General features: G+C 39.7%; 1 protein-coding gene and 2 pseudogenes across 1 annotated transcript; 1 reads left to right on the top strand and 2 right to left on the bottom strand.

The window, feature by feature from the left end:
• Nucleotides 1-11,392: 11,392 nt before the first annotated feature.
• On the bottom strand, nt 11,393-13,627 carry LOC126625955 (reticulon-like protein B2). Its single transcript, XM_050295081.1, has 5 exons — nt 13,298-13,627; nt 12,497-12,677; nt 12,244-12,385; nt 11,946-12,015; nt 11,393-11,851 (listed from the first exon to the last, which is right to left on the bottom strand). Exons 1-5 carry the CDS (start codon nt 13,512-13,514, stop codon nt 11,685-11,687), a joined length of 777 nt encoding a protein of 258 aa, XP_050151038.1. The 5' UTR covers nt 13,515-13,627; the 3' UTR covers nt 11,393-11,684.
• Nucleotides 13,628-15,152: 1,525 nt separating this feature from the next.
• On the top strand, nt 15,153-15,717 carry LOC126625533 (ADP,ATP carrier protein 3, mitochondrial-like; annotated as a pseudogene).
• A 4,205-nt stretch (nt 15,718-19,922) lies between these two features.
• On the bottom strand, nt 19,923-20,654 carry LOC126625956 (uncharacterized; annotated as a pseudogene).
• Nucleotides 20,655-24,795: the final 4,141 nt, after the last annotated feature.

The raw sequence follows: 24,795 nt of genomic DNA, 5'->3' as shown, positions 1-24,795 counted from the left end.
GAAAGAATAGAGTATTCTTCGTCCATCGAGACTTGGATAGACAACCAATTAACTAATCGTAGTATTGTTAGTCCAAACTGAAGGTGCTCTTGAATTGCTTGGTTCTACAGCTCCTGTAGCTAGGGTTTTTGCGTAGAGCATTTTGAGTTGAAGGGGCTTCTTTTGTTGCAGAACCTTCTCCATTTATAGACTAAGCCTCTACGGTAAATAAGTATGTTGAGGCAGAGCCCTGATAGAACTGTACCTGCTTGACATCTGCTTGAATATTCCCCTTATCCATTATCGGCCAAAACTTCATCTCTAATTCCAGCTGGGGCTCTGAACTTGATCTTGTTATAAGGTTCATTCATCTTTATCCAATTACGCAGGTATTCTGATCCTTGGGATATATTTATCCAATAATTAATCTCTAGCAATTTTAGCTCGTATAGGACTCGATCGACTAATCCACACTTGGTCGATTCTATTTAGGGCTAACAGCCCGTTGGCCTTAAGGACACACTGAACCAAGAACTGTGGTCCTTAGGTCAACCCATCTTGGCCCACATTGTTAATTCAGGCACAAACAATTTTAGGAAATAAAGTGAGATTAAAGTTAAGTTTCAATGCTAAAAATAAGCTTTTATTCTAATTTTCACTTTCCTTTTTTTTTTTAGTGTGATCTATCCAACCTAGTTCATTCTTTAGTCGTGGCCGCAGGTACTTGGGTGAACTCGTTGTAAGAGGCGACGATCATCAGTATGCGTACTACTATGAGTTTATTGCAATGATTTTAAGACATTGTGATCATCTAGAATGAATAATGAACATGAGAGTTATAACAAGGATACTGAACATGTTTTATACAAGCGATATTATATTTTAGTCTAATCTAATTTGGATGCATCATGGATTCAAAGTTGAGTGCATATGATGCAATGGTGAACTGACAAATATGGCCATGCCGACATCTACAAAATTGAATTAAAATTTTAAATGAAGTAGTTTATTATTGTTTACAAACATAATCTAATGAATTATGACTAATCTCTTGTTGAAGATTGGAGTTTTGTAAAGAGATCAAGAATCTAGAGAATTTCGAGAGAGAAAGAATGTAGAGAGAGATTGTGTTTGTTGAATAATGATTCTCATTAATTGTCTGAAAGAGTACAAAGTGTATGTATACATAATACTAAATAATGCTGACTAAGCATTCTTACATAACTAACTCTAACAAACCAAAACTTAACAATTAAGCTAAGTATCTAGGTATTAATTTAACTCCGCCTGTGTAAATTTATCTTACATTGTCGGTACCAAGCCCGGATAAAGGAGGAGGGGGAGGGCGTCAGGTAGTCGACAGCCAGCACTCCTCGGTTACGTTGAATCCTTATGAAAATGAATCCAGAACGAAAGGCTCATCCTTAAGTCCTTACCTTTTTGCGTTGGTAATAGATGAGTTAACAGGACATATTCAAGATGATATTCATTGGTGTATGCTTTTCGCAGACAATATAGTGTTGATAGATGAAACTCAGAAAGGGGTAAATGCGAAGCTTAACCTTTGGAGAGAAGTGTTGGAATCTAAAGGTCTTCGCCTAAGCCGATCAAAGACAGAAATATGGAGTGCAAGTTCAGTGCAAATGGAGGCCAAAATGAGTTAGGGGTGAGGATCGGAGATCAGGAAATACCAAAGAGCGACCGTTTTCGCTACCTAGGATCTATCTTGCAAAAGAACGGAGAATTAGATGGAGATCTCAACCGTAGAATACAAGCTGGATGGATGAAGTGGAAGAGTGCATCCGGCATGTTGTGTGACCGCCGTATGCCACTGAAGCTCAAGGGAAAATTTTATAGGACGTCAATAAGGCCGGCGATGTTGTATGGCAGAGAATGTTGGGTGGTGAAGCATCAACACGTACACAAAATGGGTGTAGCGGAGATGAGGATGCTTCGTTGGATGTGTGGGCACACGAGAAATGATAAGATTAGGAATGAGGATATCCGAGGTAAAGTAGGAGTAGCCGAAATTGTAGGAAAGATGAGAGAAAATAGGTTACGGTAGTTTGGACATGTGCAAAGAAGGCCTACTGACGCTCCGGTTAGAAGATGCGACTACGGGACAGAGGTTCAAGGCCGAAGGGGTAGAGGAAGACTTAGGAAAACTTTGGAAGAGACTCTAAGAAAAGACTTAGAGTACTTGGATCTAACGGAGGACATGACACATGACCGAGCACAATGGCGTTCTAAGATTCATATAGCCGACCCCACTCAGTGACTTGGATTTTTCAAGTCTCCAACTGAGAAGTTTTCCTCACTCGGGAAATTAAGGGAATACTACCTCAACCTACATGCTCCACTCACAAAGCTTCAACATACAAGCTTCAACAAAAGAAAAATTCAAATAACTTAGTGAATAAGGCTTTGGTGTATTTAACACAATACGTTGAAATGAAGCAAAGCTTATTTATTGATATCTCCGATAAGTTACAAATATGTACATATACATGAGTCAAAATAAACAAACAAGAGGGAGCCTTCACAAAGGTTGCTTAGGAGAAGTCTCAGCAGTCGGTAGAGCCCCAGAAAGAGAAGGCACCGGAGGGGGATCATTCGGAGCCTCAGTACTGGACAGAACCCTAGAAGGAGGAGGCATCGGAGGTTGATCATTTGGAGCTTCATTACGCGGTACAGCCCCAGAAAACGAAGGCAATAAATGCCTTTGGAACAAACCCACAAACCTCTGATGATCAAGTAAAATCTGACCATCAGATTCCTTCATCTGGTCAAGCTTCATCTTCATGTTTGTAGCATAGTCATATGTGCGCCGGTGCAACTGTTTATTCTCATGCTTGAGCCATCTAATCTCTTGTTTGAGACTCATCACTTCAGCTGCCAATGATTCAACTTGGCGAGTTCGAGCAAATAGGCGTTGGGCCATATTAGACACAGAACCTGCACACTGAACACTAAGAGCCAGATAGTCCTTAACAGCCAACTCATTAGACCGTTTGGAAAGTAGTCTGTTATCTTTAACAGTGAGAAGGTTCCTGGCCACCACCGCAGCGGTCATATCATTCTTCATCACGGAATCCCCAACGGTAAAAGGACCAGTAAGGGATAAGAAGGATGGGCACCATATGTTGTCTGGATAAGGCGTGGCTACCTCTTCAACAAGGTTCAAGTCAAAATGACGGTCGGAGGGGCCAGACTTTTTCAAAGGTGTTGAAGAGAGAAGAGGTCGGACAAACCAAGATCTTAGAAATGCAAGAAGGGAGCTTCTACTGGTGGAGATTCAAGTGTGCTTTGGAACTTAATGCCAGCCTCTATAAAAATCTACACTCGACGAAGCTTCAGAAATCGAATAGGCGCCTGCTCAGAAATTGAAGAGGCGTTTGCTTTCTCAAAAGCTGGGCTGCTTAGAGACCATGAGGGCCGATCTCAGAAATTGAAGACGCGTTTGCTTTCTCAAAAGCTGGGCTGCTCAAAGACCACGAAGGCCGATCTCAGAAATCGAAGAGGCACTTGCTTTCTCAAAAGTTGGGCTGCTCAGAGACCACGAGGGCCGATCTAAAAAATCGAAGAGGCACCTGCTTTTTCAGCCTTGTCAGCACCTGTCACATGCACACTCAGCTTTACGGAAATTACGGGCATTCTGTCGAAGATTTCTGGTGAAGTAGAAAGCACTTGAATCTTACTGTTCAATCATCCACTTTCTACACGCAACATCAGCTCATGGGTACCACAGATAACTTTGCCAAAGATCTCTGACAAAGTTTAGACACGTGAAGCTTGCAGCTTCCACTACATCGCTATGACCAAGAAGGGTAAAAGAATAGCAAAGAAATAGCACTAACAAAGTTTAGACACATAAATTTTGAAGGTCTAGCTACCATATTATTACCCACAAGGGTAAAGGACTAGCACCACTGTTGGATAATTGGAAAGTCCCTGTGTGTCAACATTTGTGCTCCGTGGCAAGGTAGACTAGCAGGGTAAAGGAATAGCATTACTACTTGTTGTTAGGGAGACTCCTATATATGTCGACCTCCATCCTCAACGGACAGGCAGACTTGCAAAAATGCTCAACCCTTCCTCATATCTGAGAGGGCACTCCCAACAAAGCCTCTCGAAATATTCATCTTTCTTTCCCCCCGATAATACCTCTGCAAACAAGCTACACCAGAGCAAGAATATCTCATATCATCAGGGTTAAAAGCAAGAGTATCCCATATCATGCTTTTTCCCTATCTTTTCCTTTGGCCTTGTTCTTACCTGCAAGACAAGGAGAAAGAGAGCAATCAGTCAGCACTTGGAATCAAGCTTCTAGTCAGGAACTAACTGCCTGAAACCCCTTACCTGATTACTTACCTGGCATTACTCTCGAGTACTCATCTTCAACATCTTATGCTTCCAGAGAAGATACCACATCTGCTTGAGGAACAGATAAGGCAAGTGAGAAGGATACAAGGAAGCATGTGGAGACAAGCGTAACAAAACACGTGCCAATACATCCACTACTTTGTCAACGGCAAAAGTATCCCATATCAGCAGGGTCGAACGTACTCTAGATTTAATGGACTTGTTTTGACCCTTAAATTCTTCAGTCGGCCTTATACTCTGGAGGAAACCAGAAAACCCTCCATCCCAATTCAAGAATAAGCCTGTGGAAAGTTACTTCTTCAAAAGCAAAAGTATCTCATATCATCTCTTCTCTTTTTTATTCTCTTTATCCTTCATGCTGCCTGTAAGATAGGAAGAATGAGAACAATCAGCCGGGACCGAAATCAAACTTCTGATCTGGGACTGATTGCTTGAAGCTCTGATTGCTTACCTTGTCAGTCACCTCTTTCAGCAGATCCCCTAGCTCGGCAACTTGGGGGACTCCTACTACATGGTTTGTATCGCGCTTGACCAAGCCTGAAACTACAAGTAAGCTTCAAGTGAAATTGATACATTACCTTGTGTATCTCCACCAGTTAAAGATACCACCCCTAGATGGAGGAAGAGTACTTCCAGAGAAGATGCCACATCTACCTATGAGACAGATAAGGCAAGTGAAGACGATACCACACTTCGGTACTTAGAAGTTTCTTGATTACGAGATCATTCTCCCACAATATTTCCTAATGTCATTTGTACTAAATCATTCACTTATACTCACTAAAGGAGAGTTTGAACCTATCTACTTGTGTAACCCCTTCACATTTAATGAGAACTCCTCTACTCCGTGAACGTAGCCAATCTGGGTGAACCACGTATATCTTGTGTTTGCTTCCCTGTCTCTATCCATTTACATACTTATCCACACTAATGACCGGAGCAATCTAGCGAAGATCACAAACTTAATTTTTTCTATTGTACCAAAGTCCTCACTGATTTTGTGCATCAACAATCCTTAAGTCCTTACCTTTTTACGTTGGTAATGGATGAGTTAACAGGACATATTCAAGATGATATTCCTTGGTGTATGCTTTTCGCAAACGATATAGTGTTGATAGATGAAACTCAGGAATGGGTAAATGCGAAGCTTAACTTCTGGAGAGAAGTGTTGGAATCTAAAGGTCTTCGCCTAAACCGATCAAAGACAGAATATATGGAGTGCAAGTTCAGTGCAAATGGAGGCCAAAATGAGTTAGGGGTGAGGATTGGAAATCAGGAAATACCAAAGAGCGACCGTTTTCGCTACCTAGGATCTATCTTGCAAAAGAACGGAGAATTAGATGGAGATCTCAACCATAGAATACAAGATGGATGGATGAAGTGGAAGAGTGCATCTGGCATGTTGTGTGACCGTCGTAGGCCACTAAAGCTCAAGGAAAAATTTTATAGGACGGTAATAAGGTCGGCGATGCTGTATGGCAGAGAATGTTGGGCGGTGAAGCATCAACACGTACACAAAATGGGTGTAGCGGAGATCAGGATGCTTCGTTGAATGTGTGGGCACACGAGAAAGGATAAGATTAGGAATGAGGATATCCGAGGTAAAGTAGGAGTAGCCGAAATTGAAGGAAATATGAGAGAAAATCGGTTACGGTGGTTTGGACATGTACAAAAAAGGCCTACTGACGCTCCGGTTCGAAGATATGACTACGGGACAAAGGTTCAAGGCCGAAGGGGTAGAGGAAGACCTAGGAAAACTTTGGAAGAGACCCTAAGAAAAGACTTAGAGTACTTGGATCTAACGGAGGACATGACACAAAACCGAGCGCAATGGCGTTCTAGAATTCATATAGCCGACCCCACTTAGTGGGAAAAGGCTTTGTTGTTGTTGTTGTTGTTGTTGTATCTAGGTATTAATATGATGCATTGTGCTCATGGTTAGTAGGTGGTCCTTCAGTATCCTTAACATACCTCTCAAGCTGAAGGTAGGGGAGCAAACTGAAAGGTTGTGACTGAGAGTAACAAATCTATATGTAGGTAAAGATTTAGTGAAAATATCAGCAATCTGTAGTAAAGTAGCAACATGATGAACACTGATATGACCTTGAAGAACCTTCTCTCAGATGATAATCGATCTCGACATGTTTTGTTCGAGCATGAAAAACTAGGTTCTTAGTTAGTGCAATAACACTCTGATTATCAAAAAAAAAATCATAGGAGTTCGAAGAAGATGAAAAGAAATATCCTGCAATATTTTACACACTCAAATGATTTCTGCAGTAGTATTGGCTAAAGACATATTCTACTTCTGTAGAAGATCTTGCCATAGTGGTTTGTTTCTTAGCACTCTAAGAAATCAAATTAGGATCCAAGAATACACAATAGCCACTGGTAGATCTTCTATCTACTGGACAACATGCCCAATTAGCATTAGAGCAAGCTGTGAGAACCTGTTTTCCTCGTCTGAACCATAAGCCTGAGTCAATTATACCCTTTAGGTACCTTAAGATCCTCTTGCCAACTGTAGATGTATAGTTCTACGAGCATGCATGTGCTGGCAAAACTGATTCACAGCAAAAGCCAAATCAAGCCTTGTCCATATCAAGTATTGCAGTGCACCAATAGTTAACCTATAAGATGTAAGATCTAAAAGAATAGTGCCAGAATGATCCAATTTGTCTGAACCAACTGGAGTAGAACAATCTTTGACACTAAGCATGTCTGTTTTCTTCAACAAATCCAAGGCATATTTTGATTGATTGAGAAAGAGACCTGCAGAGGATCTGTGAACTTCAATTCCTAAGAAATAATGGATATCTCCAAAATCTTTGACAGGAAACAAAGATTGGAACTTGGAAATTATGGAATGACAAACAGTAGTAGAACTATGATGATATCATCCACATAAACTAAGATAAAAGTAATGGAAGAATCTATCTTGATGAAGAGACTTGTATCAGAGTAGGAAAAAGTAAATCCCAATGAGAGAATAACACTATAAAAGGCTTCATACCTGGCCCTAGGTGCCTGTTTTAGACCACAGAGTGATATCTTTGGTTTGCAAACATGATAGGTTTAGCTTAATCAATAAACCCAAGAAGTTGCACTATGTATACATCCTCTTTGAGATAGCCATGAAGAAAGGCATTGCTCACATCCAATCGATGAACAAACTAATTATTTGTAACTACAATAGAGAGAATAATCTGAATGGTTGTAGGTTTGACTACTGGGCTAAAGGTTTCAAAGAAATCAAGACGTTTTTGTTAATGAAATCCCTTGGCTAATAGCCGAGCTTTATACCTCTTTATATAACCATTAGCCTTGTGTTTTATTTTGAACACCTATTTACAGCCTACCAAATTATAATGAGGATTGAAAAGTGCCAGATCTCAAGTAGGTACTCATCCTTCATTGCTGCTAACCAATTTTAGTTCTTAGAAGCTTGGAGATAAGTGGTTAGTGTAAGAGGAATAACAATAAGAGAGTCAATAGTGGAGGGAAGATGATGTTTAGTTGCAGTGAACACTTTGGGTTTGTGTATTCCAGCCTTAGCCCTTGTAACCATTGGATGATTATTAACTGGAATAGAAACTGATGTAACGTCTTCGGTGGGTTGAGTAATTGGTGCCAGAAAAGGAGAACTAGCAATAGTATGAGAGACTTCATTGGGAGATGCAGTAAGTAAATTTAATGCATCGGGTAAATGTGATGCAGAAGGAAGTGGTATGGTGAATGAAATAAAATAAGTTGAATTGGTAATGGGTGGTATTGGGGAAGTGGTATGTGAAAAATTAATTTGCTTGAAAGGGAATAAGGCTTCATCAAATCCAACATGTCTTGAAATGTATAACTTGTTGGTAACTAGATTTAGACATATGTAGCTACTGTGGTTTAAGCTATATCCCAAAAATACACATAACTTTCTCTTTGTGTCTAGTTTGTTAAAACTATATGGTTGTAATCAAGGATAACAAGCACAACCAAAGGTTTTCAAAGTGTGATACTTAGGTGCAGCTTTGAACAATAACTCATAAGGACAAAGAGAAAACTGAGATAACAGCCTTTTGATGAGATACACTGAAGTTTGAAAGGCTTCTACCCAAAACTTAGAAGGCAAACCACTGTGAGATAACAGAGTCCTAACCATTTCAACCATATGTCTGTGTTTCCTTTCTACACACCCATTCTACTCAGGAGTGTGAGGGCAACTTAATTGATGTATTATACCTTGATCATTAAGGAAATTTCGTAAAATAGAACTTAGAAACTCACCCCCTAAATCAGATCTCAAGCACTAAATCTTACCATCAAACCAATTATGAACTTTGTAAACAAAATTCTTAAGAACAGAACAGACATCAGATTTTAAGTAAAAGGGATATAACCAACTATATTTGGTGAAATCATCAACTAGGAAAATATGGTACTTATATCCAGTACATGAAGAAATGGGGGAAGGACCCCATACATCATCATGAATGAGATGAAATGACATAGTGAAGGTACAAAGAAAAACAGAAACTGGAAGTCTAGAGGCCTTCCCCAATTGACAATCAGAACAAAAGGATTGTTTGTGTACTGAACCAATAACAGGTAGGTTACTTTTATTGACAGCCTTATTTAAAACTACACTAGAAGGATGTTCGTGCCTTCTGTGCCATATATGGACGTCTACTTTAGCTATCATGAGTGCATGAGGAGAAATGGCAATACCAAATACGCCATTAGATGCATTCAAATAGAAAGGATATAGACCTCCTTCACTGAGCCTTGGAAAAGTATCCTCCCAGTTGTTGGGTCAATGACAAAGAATCCAAACAGATCAAATGTCAGAGAACACCAATTATCATGAACAAATATATATACTGATAGCAAGATAGGAACTAAAAGCACATCATTTAGTTTAAACATAACTTTAGCAGTTTGAATAAATGCAGATCTAGTGTGAGAAATGTAGAGACTTATACCATTACCAACGAATAGTTGTTTAGTACTAATGTATGGAATTGATGAGTTGAGAGATGCTGGATAAGGAGTCACATGACGTGAAACACCACTATCAGTGATCCAGTAGCTTAGAAAAGATGAACCAATCATGGCAGACATGCCTACATGAGAATTGTTGTTGAATCTCTGAGATTGCTAAGACGTAAATTATGAGAGGCGACCACAAGAGAAGACAAGATAACCATGTTGATGACACCGTTGGCAAGGAATAGGGCATCCAAAGAAGAATGATGATTGACCAGCTTGATAGTTGTTAGGAGTATAACCAGAGGATGATGATTGATTCTGATTCTGAGCAGGTCCAAGAACACCACCAAAATTGTGATTTTGATTAGATCGATTGTGATTCTGAAACTTTCCTCAAAATTTCCTCGAAAAAATTGGAACCAGAAGGATTTTGATGTGTTGTATAAGCATGAAAAAGTGCTGAGGTGGAGGAGGAAGTAGATCGAGTCTTACGATTCTGGAGAGAAATTTCTTTGCTGAGGAGAAGACCGTGAAGTTCATCAACATTCACATCTTTAGAGCGCGTCTCAATTATTCATACTCATCAAGCATGCCAAAGAGAATGTAAGCAACAAGATCATTCTCAGAGATCAGCACACCAGCAGCGGCCAGTTTATCTGAGATCTCTTTGAATGAATTGAGATAGTCGGTCATTGAAGAATCACATTTCTAGATAGTATGAATCTTGGATCGAAGGCTATGGACATGAGTGTGTGAAGCACCAGTAAAATAATGCTCAAGTGATTGCCAAAGAGATCGTGAATCTTCCATCCTAATCGTCAACGGAAAAAGATCATCAAAAAGTGTAGAATTGATCTAAATTGTTAGAATCTGATCGCGTTCACACCAGATCTCATAAGTTGGGTTGAGAATTCGAGAACCAAAAGAGTCACGAACAAATTCCAGTGGACAAAGATCTTTGCCATTGAAAAGCCATAAAAGTTTGAATCGTTTCAGAACAAAAATGAACAAGCTACGCCTAGTAATGTAATTCTGACGATTGAGTTTAGTCGGAACCATTCCAACGACATTCTGAACTATAATTGATGCAATCGAAGTATTTGGAGGATAATACACTTTGCCATGAGAATTAGGGCCATAAGAGGTTGTAGGAGAAGGAGAATCAGAGGAATTCATAGTTGTTGCCATTGAAGAAGCAGACAATTTGCAGAGAAGAAAACAACTAAGATAGGTAAGACCTGTTTGAAAGGTAAGAAAGGGCAAGAAAATGCACGCAAATGGAAGCAATGGATCAAAGTCGTTAGACAACAGCGAAGGATACCATGTTGAAGATTAGAGTTCTGTAAAGAGATCAAGAATTTAGAGAGAATTTAGAGAGAGATTGTGTTTGTTGAATAATGATTCTCATTAATTGTCTGAAAGAGTACAAAATGTATGTATACATAAATACTCAATAATGCTGATTAAGCATTCTTACATAACTAACTCTAAGAAACCAAAACTTAACAATTAAACTAAGTATCTAGGTATTAATTTGATGCATTGTGCTCATGGTCAGTAGGTGGTCCTTTAGTATCCTTAACATCTCTATCCTTCTAGAGAAAAGTGAACTTGTCGATGTAATGACAAGTCAACACGGCATATAGGAAGGAGAGGTCAAAAAGGGCAGAATGGAAGAGAATGGAAATTTGTTTATAACGATATTTTACTTTAAACTAATTTAAACTGCAAAGAAGCGAAAGCATAACCTTTTGAGCAGCTTTATACAGATTCAATTCTACATAAGATGGCAATGTGTATTCTCCAGTACCAAAAAGAGAGGATTTTTATGAAGAGAGATTATATTCACACACTTCAAATTACTTTTCGCACACCCTTTTATTTAAATTTTTTTTTTTAATATTTTACACAACACTAACACTTGATAAACAAATATTAAAAAAATTATAAGGATGTGGAAGAAGTAATTTGGAGTGTGTGAATATAATCTCATTTTTATGAACAATCATCAAATCATTCCATCCAACAACAGACATTAAGCAAAAGAAGAAACTGAAACCCAAATGTACAGAATAATCATTGATTTGAAGTTTACTAGCATGATCACCAGATCACACATATTAAAATCTCCATGAAAAATAAAACCAAAAATATCATATACGTAGCGACAAGTACGTAAAACAAATTCACAAATTCATCCCCATTGTGAATCCAATGGACTCGCGAACAACACAAAAGGGAGAAGAGGATCCTAAGCAATCATGGATAAGATGTGCAAAACACCCTGGCAAAGCACAGCTACCAAAATATGTCAGCTTAATAGAATCGGCTGCACGACATCCAATCTAAAACTTCTTGTCCTTCAATTGCCCCCTAGGAATTTTACTCATAACCTTCGCGTCAAATACTGCATACTGCTTCTTGATCTCAATCAGTGCCTTCTCCGCAACTGCATCCACCTGGTCGTCGTATTTCTCGTAGAATACAGGCAGCGTGAAGAGCAAAACCACCGCTGTGAAGAAAGAATCAACACCATGGTAAGAACGTGCGCAAAAAGAAATGGCAAATTGTAGTCATAACTAATATGTACAATGTAGTTTCCTTACCTATGTACACCAAGGTCAAGAAGTTGTACCACTTGCCCAAGATAGACACAACCCACAATCCAGCAATCACCTAATCGATCATAACACCATCCACAAATACGAAAAACATGAACAATCAAATCAGCACGATGATATCTAAAACATCCCTCTCATACGAATACAGATTCCAATTCATATATGCCACAGTTATTTACAATCAACTTGCAAATTGAGCAACAATTAAATCATCATCATGAATCGCAGAGTAACATGAACACCATCAATTAGAAAAGACAGAGCTAGAGCACAATAAACATACAGAGAGGAACTGCTTCAGATCCTTGCCAGAAGCAATCTCGCGCAGGATAACAAAAGCCCGATTGATCTCCAATGTGATTACAGACGCAATCTGTAGAACCAGCTTTTCTGGAATTTGAACTTGTGGAATGTGAGGTGGAGACCTGAATGTAACAAATTGGTGGCTAAGTGAATCATTCCAAACATATAAAGTCGAGATCATCACACCCGAACACAAACAAAACAAAAAACAAAAGAATCGAAGACATGCTTACTTGTTAATGAAGGTTGAAGCGTTGGACCATAAGAACAACGAAGCAATCCCAAGAATCAACAAGTGGGAGACCAGAGTCAGCAGGTGGTATTCAAACAATTCAAAGAAAACCCATATGATCGTTAAGGCGATAAGAACACCTGCCGACGCCTTCTTGTCCCTCCACAGGAAAACATCAGCCGCTGTGACATAATCATTCAATTTTTCATCATACCATAACAAACAAAAAAACTTTCATTTCTTGCACATTTTCGATCGCGGAAATACAAAAAAACCACGTAATCAAAATGTCATCTTGCAAAATAGTTAACCCAACACAAGGTTCAGTAAAATAATTAGTTGGATTAGCAAAACTGGAAGAAGAATGTCAATCAATTTTACATCAAACCAAAAACATAAGTTGCATTTCTTGTAAATTTTCGATAAAATCCAAACCACGTAACCGAAATGCCATTATACAGAAAAGTTAACCCGACGCAAAACACGATTAGAAAGGTTCAGTAAAATAATTAGTGGGATTAGCAAAACTGGAAAAAGATTAAAAAAACGAATCAACACCATTACCAAAGTAACCCCAACTTAATTTATTCACAATAATCATAATTTAATAAAATAATCAAACAGAAAATCACTCCCGGAGCATTAACAGAAGCGAATTAAGAACATTACCAAGGAAAAGTCCAGTTTCAATTAAAAATCAAAATCTTAATTAGCAATTAATCAAATCTACAAGCTCCATTCACCAGATCTAGATGCATTAGCAGAAAGATCAGAAAGAAACGTTTCGATTCCCAAACGATACCTTTTCCGCCACCGAAGACGTGGTGCACGGGCTTCTCCCTCCCAAAGAGCCTGTTAACCTTGGACTTCAACGACGTTGAATGGCCACCGCCAATGCCCTTGTCGTGCACCGCCCCAGACGACGGCACCGCCGACGACGAATCGTGGCCGTGGATCTTGTCCGATATCCTGTCCATCAAAGACTCCGCCGCCTTCACTCCGTCCGTACGCTCCGCCATTGCAAAAATGCTGCCGTTTCACAATCCCCAAACAAAGAACCAAAAGAATACCATCCGTTTCTTTTTTAGCGTTTCTTAATTTCCTCTCACTCTCAGTCGCTCTCTTTCCCGCGTTTAAATAGGCGGGATATAAACCCCATACGCTAATTAATACGAGCCGCTAAAATTAACGGCCGTGAGATTCGACGACAATCTCCGTTGGTCCGGCCACGGGGGTTCTGCGTACGTGGCGGCAGGAGAGGCGTTGTCTCAAATCACACGTGTGACATTTTTGGACTTATGGCATGCCACCACGTATGGCGAACAATTGGCTCATCGAATTTTTTATTTTTTATTTTTTTTAAAAGAACGATATTATTATTATATTTATTTACATTAAAATGAAGGGATAGGTTTAGACTCACAATAAGTTAACAATAAGTTAACAATAATGTGATTCAAATTCATCTAAAAACGATATTATTATATTAAGATAGGAGGTGGGTTCAACCTCACAAGATGTTAGTAATAATATGGTTCAAATTCACCTTTACATAATATCAAATCTAAAACTTCTCACTCACAAATGAAGAGGAATACAACTAGACCGTAATAGTACGTGGTCCTATGCGAAAAACTTAGCTCTTAAGCAAATATTAAATTCAGTTTTTGTTTTTTTTCTTTGGTCAAATTCAGTTTTTTTTAGTTGGAAAATTTAAGCTCCATGAATTGGGTTTTGCAGTAATTAGCATAATAAACCCAACACATTCCTAGTCATATTAGTACAAAACCCCTATCATGTTTGAACCGCTGGTTTAATCTGGGGGTGTCAAAACTCGAAACTTAGTAATTGGACATGGGGTTTAAAATCGCAATGTTTTTTTTGGTGTTTGTGAATGAAAATCAGGGATGTGTGCATGAAAATTTATGTGGTGTTATTGTTGTATATGTAGGTGCCCTGAAATTGTGTTTTTGTTTCATATATGTTCAATTTAAGAAATAATGATAGTACTTGTGTTTAGTTCTAGAAAGAGTCATGTTCAGTTTAAAAAATAGTAATAATACAGTGTTCAATATAAAAATAGTATATCCGAGAACCCTCTCATTGATGCATGCGCGCATTTTATCTTTTAACTATAGCTCGGTTCTTTTCAACTTTGGTTTTTGTTCCTTATCAATTATTCTTAGTATTATGTTTTCGTTTTGTAAATTTTCTTTTCATATTGCCACTGTTTCGGTGGTCTCTTCTATGCAGGTGAACCCCTTTGTGTTCGTATGCATAATTTTAAAAAATTATTTATATTGCTCTGTGAAAATTGCATATTTTTTATTATTGCACCGTTGAATACGAGGTCAGTGCTTGGAAACAAAAATGCCAAAGCAAATTAAAGAAAAAACTTAAACAAGATTAATGATTGACAGCTCAATGGAGCATTTTAGGTACTTCATAGTAAAACCTGTGTAGGAAATGTGTTCAAATCGCCCCGAATTATGGAGGACCTGGAGTTCTCTGCAATTGTTTGGCTTAAAGAGAATTTCATGATTTTGAATATTAAAATAAAAGTTATTTTCTTGGAATGGTGATTTATGGATTTTAGTTTGGAATTAGCATTTGTTGTTTGGACACATGTACTGTTTTTGTTCTAGGTAGTGTAAAATCACTTCAAGAAGGATAAAGATGGCTACTGGAAGTGGTTCGCTGGGAACCTGGTATCAGGTGGAGCAGCTGGTGCTTCATCTCTTATTTTTGTATATTCTCAGGACTATGCAAGAACACGTTTGGCAAATGATGTCAAGGCTGCCAAGAAGGGTGGTTGAAAGGCAGTTTAATGGTTTGTTTGTGTTGGAATTATCGTGTATCGTCGGCTTTACTTTGGAATGTACGATTCTCTGAACATGTGGTTCTAACTAGTGGTTGTAGGATAGTTTCTTTGCTAGCTTCTTGTTTTCTTGTTGGGATGGAGAATTACAATTGGTGTTAGATTAGCTTCTTACCCCATTGACACAGTGCGCAGAAGGATGATGATGAACTCAGCAGAAGCAGTTAAATACAACAGCTCTTTGGATGCATTTAAGCAAATTATAAAAAAAACGAGAATGCATGTTTAAGGGTGTTGGAGCAAACATATTGCGTGCTGTTGCAGGTGCCAGTGTGCTTGTTGGCTATGACAAGCTGCAAGTCATAATTCTTGGCAGGAAATGTGGGTCTGGTGACGGTGGTTAATGATGTTATGTTGACGAAATCATTAGTTATTGTGTAAGCACCGACTCTGGTTGAAAATTTTAGATGAACGGAAGTGCTCTTTATGTTTCCAAATGTTTGTGGATCTGTTATTAGAGAGTCATAGTTACAGGGATGAAGAAATTTGAGTTTTGGGTGCTTGTTATCTGGTTGTGCTTTGAAAGGAAGAGCTTTTACGATTTTTAAATGTTCCTTTGTTGAGAGAAAAATACTCTTAGTGTAGACGGATATTGCTACAGTCACTATTTATAAAACTGAACCAAAATAAACTACAATATTTATCGAATTATAGCAAAATAACTCACACTATTTCTAGAACTATGGCAAAATAATCCACACTATTTATGAAACTAAACTAATATAACACACTATTTCTAGAAGGGTAAATCATCAAAATGGTCCCTGAGATTTGTATAACTCATCGCTTTAGTCCCTGAGATTCCAAATCGATAAAAGTGATCCCTGAGATTGTCCACCATCCATCATTTTGGTTCTTCCGTTAAAAACTCCGTTAAGTGTCCTGAAGCTCTTGGCCGGAAGTTTGGGCAATTTTTAAAGCTTCGTAACTCAATCGTTTCTTAACCAAATTTGACCCATAATATATCAAATGAAGATAGGAAAGTGTAGAATAAAATTATACCTATTTCGAAGCCCAATGGTTTCCGGAAAATAGCCTTAAAGTTGACTGGTCCGAGTGAAAACTTGAAATCTCGCTGGAAACTGGGTTTTGCAGTAATTAGCATAATAAACCCAACACATTCCTAGTCATATTAGTACAAAACCCCTATCATGTTTGAACCGCTGGTTTAATCTGGGGGTGTCAAAACTCGAAACTTAGTAATTGGACATGGGGTTTAAAATCGCAATGTTTTTTTTGGTGTTTGTGAATGAAAATCAGGGATGTGTGCATGAAAATTTATGTGGTGTTATTGTTGTATATGTAGGTGCCCTGAAATTGTGTTTTTGTTTCATATATGTTCAATTTAAGAAATAATGATAGTACTTGTGTTTAGTTCTAGAAAGAGTCATGTTCAGTTTAAAAAATAATAATAATACAGTGTTCAATATAAAAATAGTATATCCGAGAACCCTCTCATTGATGCATGCGCGCATTTTATCTTTTAACTATAGCTCAGTTCTTTTCAACTTTGGTTTTTGTTCCTTATCAATTATTCTTTGGATTATGTTTTCGTTTTGTAAATTTTCTTTTCATATTGCCACTGTTTCGGTGGTCTCTTCTATGCAGCCCTTTACAGCATGAGTATGGAGTGCTTCCGTATCACAAATTGGATTGTTCATTGCTTCCTAATCTCTGTTTTCATTTTCAATTCCATTTGAATTCACCATTTTTTTCGAATTACCATATTAGGAGTCTTTGAGGATGAAGGAATTTGGGGCTATTGGGATATAGGCATCCGCAGCATGAGCATTCGCAGCATTGGGGGTACTGCTAGGTACATGCACTTATTCATAACATTTCTTAAGAGTAAGTCCACATCAGATGCCACCTAAGGTGGTGTTTGGGTTAAAAACTGAACTTTAGGCCCAAAGTTGGAGTCGGCCCAAAAGGAGGCCTGGAGGAAGAGAAGATCAAAGCCCAGCCGAGGCTTGGGAAGGCAGGAAAAGGCCTTTTTCTGACTTGATACAATTCACAAAGGCCACTTGTCTACCTACCCAAGGATCAAGTGGTGTAGACTGATCAGACTGCACAGCCCATAAAGTACTTTATGGTGGCATTACATGTAATAAAGCTGATGAGTCATCGCCCTCAGACCGCATTCGGGCAAAGCTGTTGCTACAGGAGCCGAACCGAGTAGTCTATAAAAGGAGGAAAAGAAGACAGGAATAAGGACACTCAATCAAACAAACAAAAGCACAAACTCTGCTCAAAAAGCCAGATTTGCCTTCAAACGAAGCTGTAGTCAGCCCAAGCTTTCATCCCCCTTGGGATAATCTTTTCTCCTAAACTTTGTAATAGCTCTGCTACCTTGTTCAAACTTGTTGTAGTATCGATTCACCCTTTTGTATTCTCCTTTCCCCTCTCCACCTAAGCTTTCAGACCTTTGACAGAACCACAAAGATAGGGACCTGCAAGACGATCAGCCTTAATTGATAAGGTTTAATCTTGCCCGACCTGCTTTGTTCTGTCTTTGTCTTTTCTTTCTTTAAAGTCTAGCGATATGTTGTATGTTTTTAGTTATATGCAAGTTGTTCCTAGCAAAATCACGATGACAAAGCTTTCTCAACACTTGGATCTGATTTAAATATATCTTCAATGCTTAAATTAGATCCAAGTCCTAAGCCCGCAGGCATGTAAATCTGATTAGTTTAAAAGTCCTTGGCCTCAAGGCATAAAAAAGAACTTTATGTGGACTTAACCCATCTACGACAATCCTTGATAAACGAGAAGTCCGAAGTTACTTGGGGTGCAAGTAATCGACCTACCTTCTAGTTTTCATGAACAGTTCTACAGGATAGAGCCAGAATTGACCATCAATGATCTAGTGGAGGTAAAACAATACGATCATGAATCCACGGAAGACTTCATGATGAGGTTCAGGAGGACCAAAATGAGATGCCAATTCCCCGTCAACCAAGCACAGCTCATATCTATTGCTCAAAGGGCTTTAAAATTACCTTTGAGAAAAAGGTTCTATGATGCACAGTTCAGTGAGCTGCAAGAACTCGTGATTGCTGCCACGAAGTACGAGAGGTTGTTGCAAGAGGAACAGCAAGTGAAGCACACTTCCAAAGTCCCTCATTTCTACAAAAACAAGGCTACTATTCACCATGTGGAGGTAGGAGAAACCAGGCCCGAACACGAGGATGGTCGTGAGGAAGAAAATATAGAATTATGTGCTGCTGAGATGACTACACCCTTTAAACCATTGACGATCAAAGGATTAGTCCAACCTGTCAAGGATCAGAAGATCGTGATGAATGATGGTGGTTTCGTCCCCATGAAGCCCCCAAAGTATCAGAGCTATTCGTTTGATTTAACCAAGGCACCAGAGATCTATGAAGAGTTGGTGCGGGCGAGAGTAATTTTGCCCGACAGTGCCAAAAAGATGCCCAAGCCCGAGGAACTCAGGGGGAAAAAGTATTGCAAGTTGCATTATACCTTCAACCATTCTATAGTTAATTGTGTCCAGTTTAGAGATTGGGTACAAGACCTTATAGTGAAGGGTAAGCTGCTACTTGATTCACCCCAGGCCAGTATGATGGTGGATACTAACCCTTTCCCGGAGGCTCCTATCAGTATGATCAACCTCATTTTTAAGGAGCCAGGGTCATCAGCTGAGTAAGAGTGCCATGAGGGGACCAGAGGACCAGGGACAGATTCTAAGGTTGTCAACCATAAAGGTGGAGAAGAAAAGCAAGTAGACAAGGGGGCAAAGAATTGCCCAAGGCCAGTTCGAACAAAGCAAAGCAGGAAGCAAATTACATATCCATTCCAATATAAAAAGGGAGTTACAAATCATTCTATTCTAAAAACTTTACATCTTTACAAAGAGTGATTATTCTAGAATGATATGTTCGCATGATGGTAAAAATTTTATTAGGTTCGGCTAAGACAGTATGATTGTTTACAAGTTCGGACTTGGCTTGTTCTAATTCCGAAGATGCCTTTTCTACCCCTTCGATTTGATGTTCAAGTTTGTCTAGAAGAAGTGCTTGTTCTGCCTTAAGGACAATCAGTTGCTCTTCCAGTTTCTGGATTTCAGAAGAAACCACTTTAACTCTTTCTTTAGTCTGCATACTTGCTTCCATCAGTCGGTTAACTTGGGTAGAAGAGTTTGATTCTTTTTCCATAAAGCATTTTGCCCGGTTAGCCTGTCTATCCGCTCTCTGGTATTGTTCCCTCAGAGCCCTCAGGTTCTCGAAGAAAGAAAGAAAGGAATCGTGCTGAGGCTTGGACAAACGACCGGTTTTGAAAAATTCAGTTATGACCTTCTCAAGATCACAAAGAGCCTTGAGACTAAATGACGCGGTGAATTCCTTCTTTGCCCATTCCTGAAAGATTTGCTCTTGCTCCGAAGACATGAAGGTTGCTGAAGGCTGCGTTGAAGATTTCAACCGCGTCTCAAGTCGCCCGAGTGCTTCAAAGAGTTTGGGCAGCTTGGCAGGATCAGAGGATGGGAAAGGAGGAGGGTCCGGCGTGATAGTTCTCTCCGATGAGACAATGCCTATTGAGGGGGTAATCTCTGCCTGTTTAGTCTGCTCAACTCCAGAGGGGGAAGTACCAATACCTCCAGAAGATGAATGAGGGTGGGGGCGCTTTGATTTACGAGCTAATGGAGGAGGGGAAGTTTCTTTTGAAGCTTGCTACAAAAACCAAAAGACTCGGTCAAGATAATCTGAATACAGGTTGAAGCAAATGAGGTTCTGGAGAAAAGAAGTTTACCTGACTCAGCCCCGGAGTTTCACCAGAGAATGAACTAACCCTTGGTTGAGGAGAAGGTTCTTCACCACCGGCAGGAGGGGAATGAGCTGCGCCTGAACCTGTACCTGCATCCTGGATATATCCAAAGAAATAAGTAATTATCAGCAAAAGGGTCACCAGAGGAAGAAGCAAGAAGAAAACATTCCAGTACCTGAGCCTGATCTGGAGGAGGAGAAGAAGGTTCATCAACTATCGGGCGAGCAAACGCCTGCGAAATCGCTACATCTGCAGCTACAGGGATCTCAGGAACTATGGGCTCTTTATCCGAGACCACTAGTGAGGGAGGTGGCTCATATACTGAAGATGGCTGCAGGAAACACAAAAAAGAGATAATTGGGTAGCAATGCGCAAAATTTTAAAGGAGGAAATAATAATTTACCAAGGGATCATCCTCATCCACAAAGTGCAATATAACTCCTGTGGACGGATCGAATTGAGAGGAAGGGGTCGCATCCAGAGCAGTGGAAGAAGTCATAGATCTCAGAGGGGGTCCATGACTAGGCAAAGAGGCAGATGCACCAGCCTAGGAAAACAAATAGAAAAAAGGAAAAGGGCTTAGCTATTAAATCCATACAATTGGAGGCTTAGAGGTAGGGAAAGTACCTCAGCAGGATTGGTCTCAGAGGGGGAAAGATTCTTCTGTCGGGCAGGTCGTGGAGAAGCCTCGGGCGAAGAGAGCATTTCATTTCTCACAGCCTGATCAGAGTAATCAAATTCAGGGTTGTATGAAAGTAAGAAAGTATACAGTAATATCAGTCATACCTCGAGTTCTCGAAGGGTGGTGTCTCGCAATTCTTCGGCCTTTTTAAGCATAGCAGCCCGCAATGGTTCCTTCTTGGAAGCAAGGATTGGCCTTTTAGATGTTTGAGGTCCTGTTGATCGATGAAAGGGACAATTAGATAAAGGAGGAAGACAGCAGTTCAATATAGAAAAAGAGAAACTCACTCGAAGATTGTTGTTTCTTTCTGCCTGCCTCAGGAACTGGAGCAGAGGTGACTCCTGATTTAGAAGGAATAGTAATCTTTGCCCGCTTACTCTTTCGAGTAGGTGATAGGAGCATATTTATGCGCCATAGTTAGCTAGTTCTTATGCATTTTAGTTATGTTTTCTTAGTTTAAAGTAGTCTTTTAAGTTAGTTTCATGTGTTCTCAGGTTTTAAGAGCATATTACATAAAATGATGCAATTTGGAGCATTTGAGAGCAAAATTGAGCTGGAATGGAGTGTATGCTTATGGAGCACAAGGAATGGACGAGTTTGAAGGTCAAAGGAGCTTAAGAAATGAAGAAATGAAAGTGAAGAACAAAGAAGTCGGAATTGGCATCCAAAGTTTCTAAAGTTGGAAGTTTCTATTCTTAGAGGTTTCCATTTTCGAGAGTTTCTATTCTTGGTTTTAGGCTTTCTAGAAGCCCTATCTACAAACCCTAACCCTAGCCCACTAATCAGCCGCACCTAGCCTTCTAGAACACCTATTTCCTTGCCTTGCAAGGCATTCTAGAAGGCCCATCTCTAACCCTAGCCGCACCTAAACCCTAGCCCATTGTCTAACCTGATTTCTTTAGGGTTTGTGGTGCCTATATATATGTGTTTTAAGCCTAAATTCGTCACCACCCCTTCACACCACCCTCTCCATATTCAGAAATTCGTCCAAAACCCTATTTCCCACCTTGCCGCAGCCTTCCATCCCCAAACTCCCAACTTTCTGCCCAAATTCAACCTTGCCGCACCATCCTCTTCCCCAAACCATTCCTACATCCTTCCATAACCATTCATCCACCTTGTGCAGCCACTAAAGGAGGAGAAAGAAGGAGTGCCGTGCAGTCCAAAGGAAGGAGAAGCCTTGCACATGCAATCTGCCATTAGTGGAGTGTTTGGAGTTCTTTCTTTCTTTGTTTCTGTTTTCATGTTTAATTTAAATTGTTGTTCAATTCTGTTAGACATGTGGAACTAATTTCTTTTTAGTTAGAGGTGAATTTGAAGCCATGGACATATGTTTTATATGATTTGATTTCTTCCAATTATGATTTCAGAAATTGTGAATGTGATTTACTTATCTATTTGATTGATAACTTGTTTATGTATGTGGGTTGAGGGTCGACACTTAATTTGCATGCTTAAACTTGATGCTAGGGTATAAGGGAATTTCACCTAATCGTTATTAACTTATATTCATAAGTAGTGAAAGTCGCTAGTCACGATTGTGTTAAGTAAATCCTAGGCAAGAGTAACATGCGTATCCCATAGTTATGAATGCCTCGTCAATGCTTATGATGTCCATTGAACTTAATGATCTTTGATATGTGTCTCTATCATGCGTATTCCATAGTTAGGGTCCTTGATAAGAATAATTTGGTTGTAATGCGTATTCCATTCAATTCAATGAATCTAGGGAAATCTGAGAATTAATTGGTGCAATCTAGTTAATTTGGGGCATTGTCATTCATGGTTTGTTGAAAGAGTAATTGGAGATCGAATTGTATACATATGTTCATGTGTGGATAAGGAACCCTCTAACTAGCTTCTCACCATTCTATTTAATCACAATCTGTTTTGCTTTACATTTGTTTTTAAAGTTTGAGTTTTAAAGTTTTAATTTCGTCAAAATCATTCCCCCATCTATTTTAAAGTGTTAGATTAGTTAGAAATCCATTTAGTTGTGTTTCTAAGTGTTTTGAGTCAAGTCATAGTCCAACTTCGTCCAAAGTAGTGTAGGTGCTCAAAACTGCCCAGAAAGTGGTTTTTAGGCAGTTTTGAGCCTTCTAGTTGCTGTTTTGAGTTTTTAGTTTGTTTAGGTGTTTTAAACCCTAGTTTTGCATTAATTGAGTCTAGTTTAGTGTTCTACATTATATTTTTATGTTCTTGAGTCAGTTTTACATTGATTAGCATCCCTAGTTAATCCCCGGTTAGAACGATCCCTATTTGCTCATATACTACAATTGTCATCCATAGGGTTTAATTTGTGTGTCAAGTTAATTTTCACATCAGTAGGAATTGGTCTTGTGGTTGTCGTAGGAGGTGCTGGACCAGGGTCGGAATCTTTGGCCATGACCATTTTCTTTCGCTTAAGGGCTTTAGTGATTGCCGTGGGTGTTCCTTCAGCCCCTGAATCCCCAATGGATTCTGAGATATCCGTCCCTTCCCCGGCTTCTCGTCTTTCAGCCTCTGCGGCAGCACCATGAAGAATTACAACATCAGCAGAGTCATCTTCGGATTCATTGACTTCCAATTCAACATCCACTGGAGTTGCAGAAATCAGCAAAAGTAAGAATAGAAGGACTTCAGAAGGGAAGCCAAAGCAGGTTGAAAGAGAAGTACCTATCAGAAGTGACTGGTTTTTTTCTTGAATCATATCCTTCCAATTTGCAAGTTCGCCCGAGCCAGGATATGATTTAAGAGAAAGCTGGCTGAAGATGCGATCGTGATTCATCTTCAAATCTCCTCCATACTTTTTAGTCCATTTCTCCTCCCACCAAGAGGAGAACAGTGAGGTACATTCAAAATTAAGAACAACGGAATGTCGGGCTGCTTGACTCATTACATCCAGGCTGCGTCGGGCGGCTCGGAATGTCACTTCAGTTGGGGTTTGTAGCCGGAATGAGGTGCCACAATGGACAGAGTCGAAGAATGGGACAGGTATAGCTTGCCTAAATCCTAACTGCCGACTGCAGAAGTTAGGATGGTACACCTCCAAGCCTCGATCATATCTATTGCCCCGAACCCCCCAGGCCAAGTCTCTTGGTTGAATACAACTGATAAATTTTTCTCTACAAAAGGAGGTAGCATCCTCACCAGGGGCATCTTGGAAGGCTTGGTCAGAGAACCAATGGTATCTCCTTAAAACTGACGAACCCCATTCCAAGTCTGATCGAGTTCTGCAAACTCTGAAAAAGTAAAAGCAGGCAAAGGTGGAATGGTCTGTAGGAGGAGCTTCTGCTAGAATTCGGGCAGGAGCCATACCCTCTGGGAACTCTAGATTGGCAGCCCGAAATTCTGGAAAATACCATTGTAGCCAGATTTGTATCATCCAGATTGGTCCATTCAAGTTGGTCTCGAACGGCTCGCCCCGAGTCATTTCAAAAAGAAGGTGATAAAGGTGGGAGAGAAGAAATGGACCTGTGGCTACATCATCAAAATTATGAAGAACCTCCACCAAGGGGATCCATTCTACCCTCACTCCCTTGGATTTGTTGGGGAAGACATGCTTATTGAGCCAGTAAAGGAGAAAGTACATATGCTCTTGATTTTTGTCAGCCCGAGGGGAGCCTACTCCAAAATTCTCCTTCACAAAAGGGATGAATCCCTTAAAGGAGGTCCCATAGCTCTTGAAAGTAACGGAGTTATAGCTCAGAGGAAGGAAGGTTGTGGAAGAACTCGAGCTCCCGGTGGTAGAAGACGGGACCCAATCTTGAGAAACATCTACTATCCTGCCCGACGGCCTCAACCCGAAGACCTGGGCCATATCAAGAATGGTGGGAGACATGGGGCCCATACGAAAATCGAAGGTATTCGTGCCCGTATTCCAAAAGAGGAGAGCAGAAGCAAGCAATTCGGGCTTAGGGACAATGGAAGTCTTCGAAAGCTTGAGCAGTTCATAAATACCGTTATTCATCCATTTCTG

This window comes from Malus sylvestris, chromosome 6, assembly GCF_916048215.2.
Source record: "Malus sylvestris chromosome 6, drMalSylv7.2, whole genome shotgun sequence".
In the NCBI taxonomy this organism is placed as follows: Eukaryota; Viridiplantae; Streptophyta; class Magnoliopsida; order Rosales; family Rosaceae; genus Malus; species Malus sylvestris.
The sequence above is the reverse complement of the archived record's forward strand: the minus strand, read 5'-3'. Positions and strand labels throughout refer to the sequence as shown.

Bases quoted from the DNA above. Each gene is read 5' to 3' on its own strand.
- LOC126625955 (XM_050295081.1), bottom strand. From the start codon at position 13,514: ATGGCGGAGCGTACGGACGGAGTGAAGGCGGCGGAGTCTTTGATGGAC. The intron at 12,678-13,297 runs GTATCGTTTGGG...ATTATGTCACAG, and splicing joins CGTCTTCGGTGGCGGAAAAG to CGGCTGATGTTTTCCTGTGG. The intron at 12,016-12,243 runs GTATGTTTATTG...ATGATCGATTAG, and splicing joins ATCTGAAGCAGTTCCTCTCT to GTGATTGCTGGATTGTGGGT.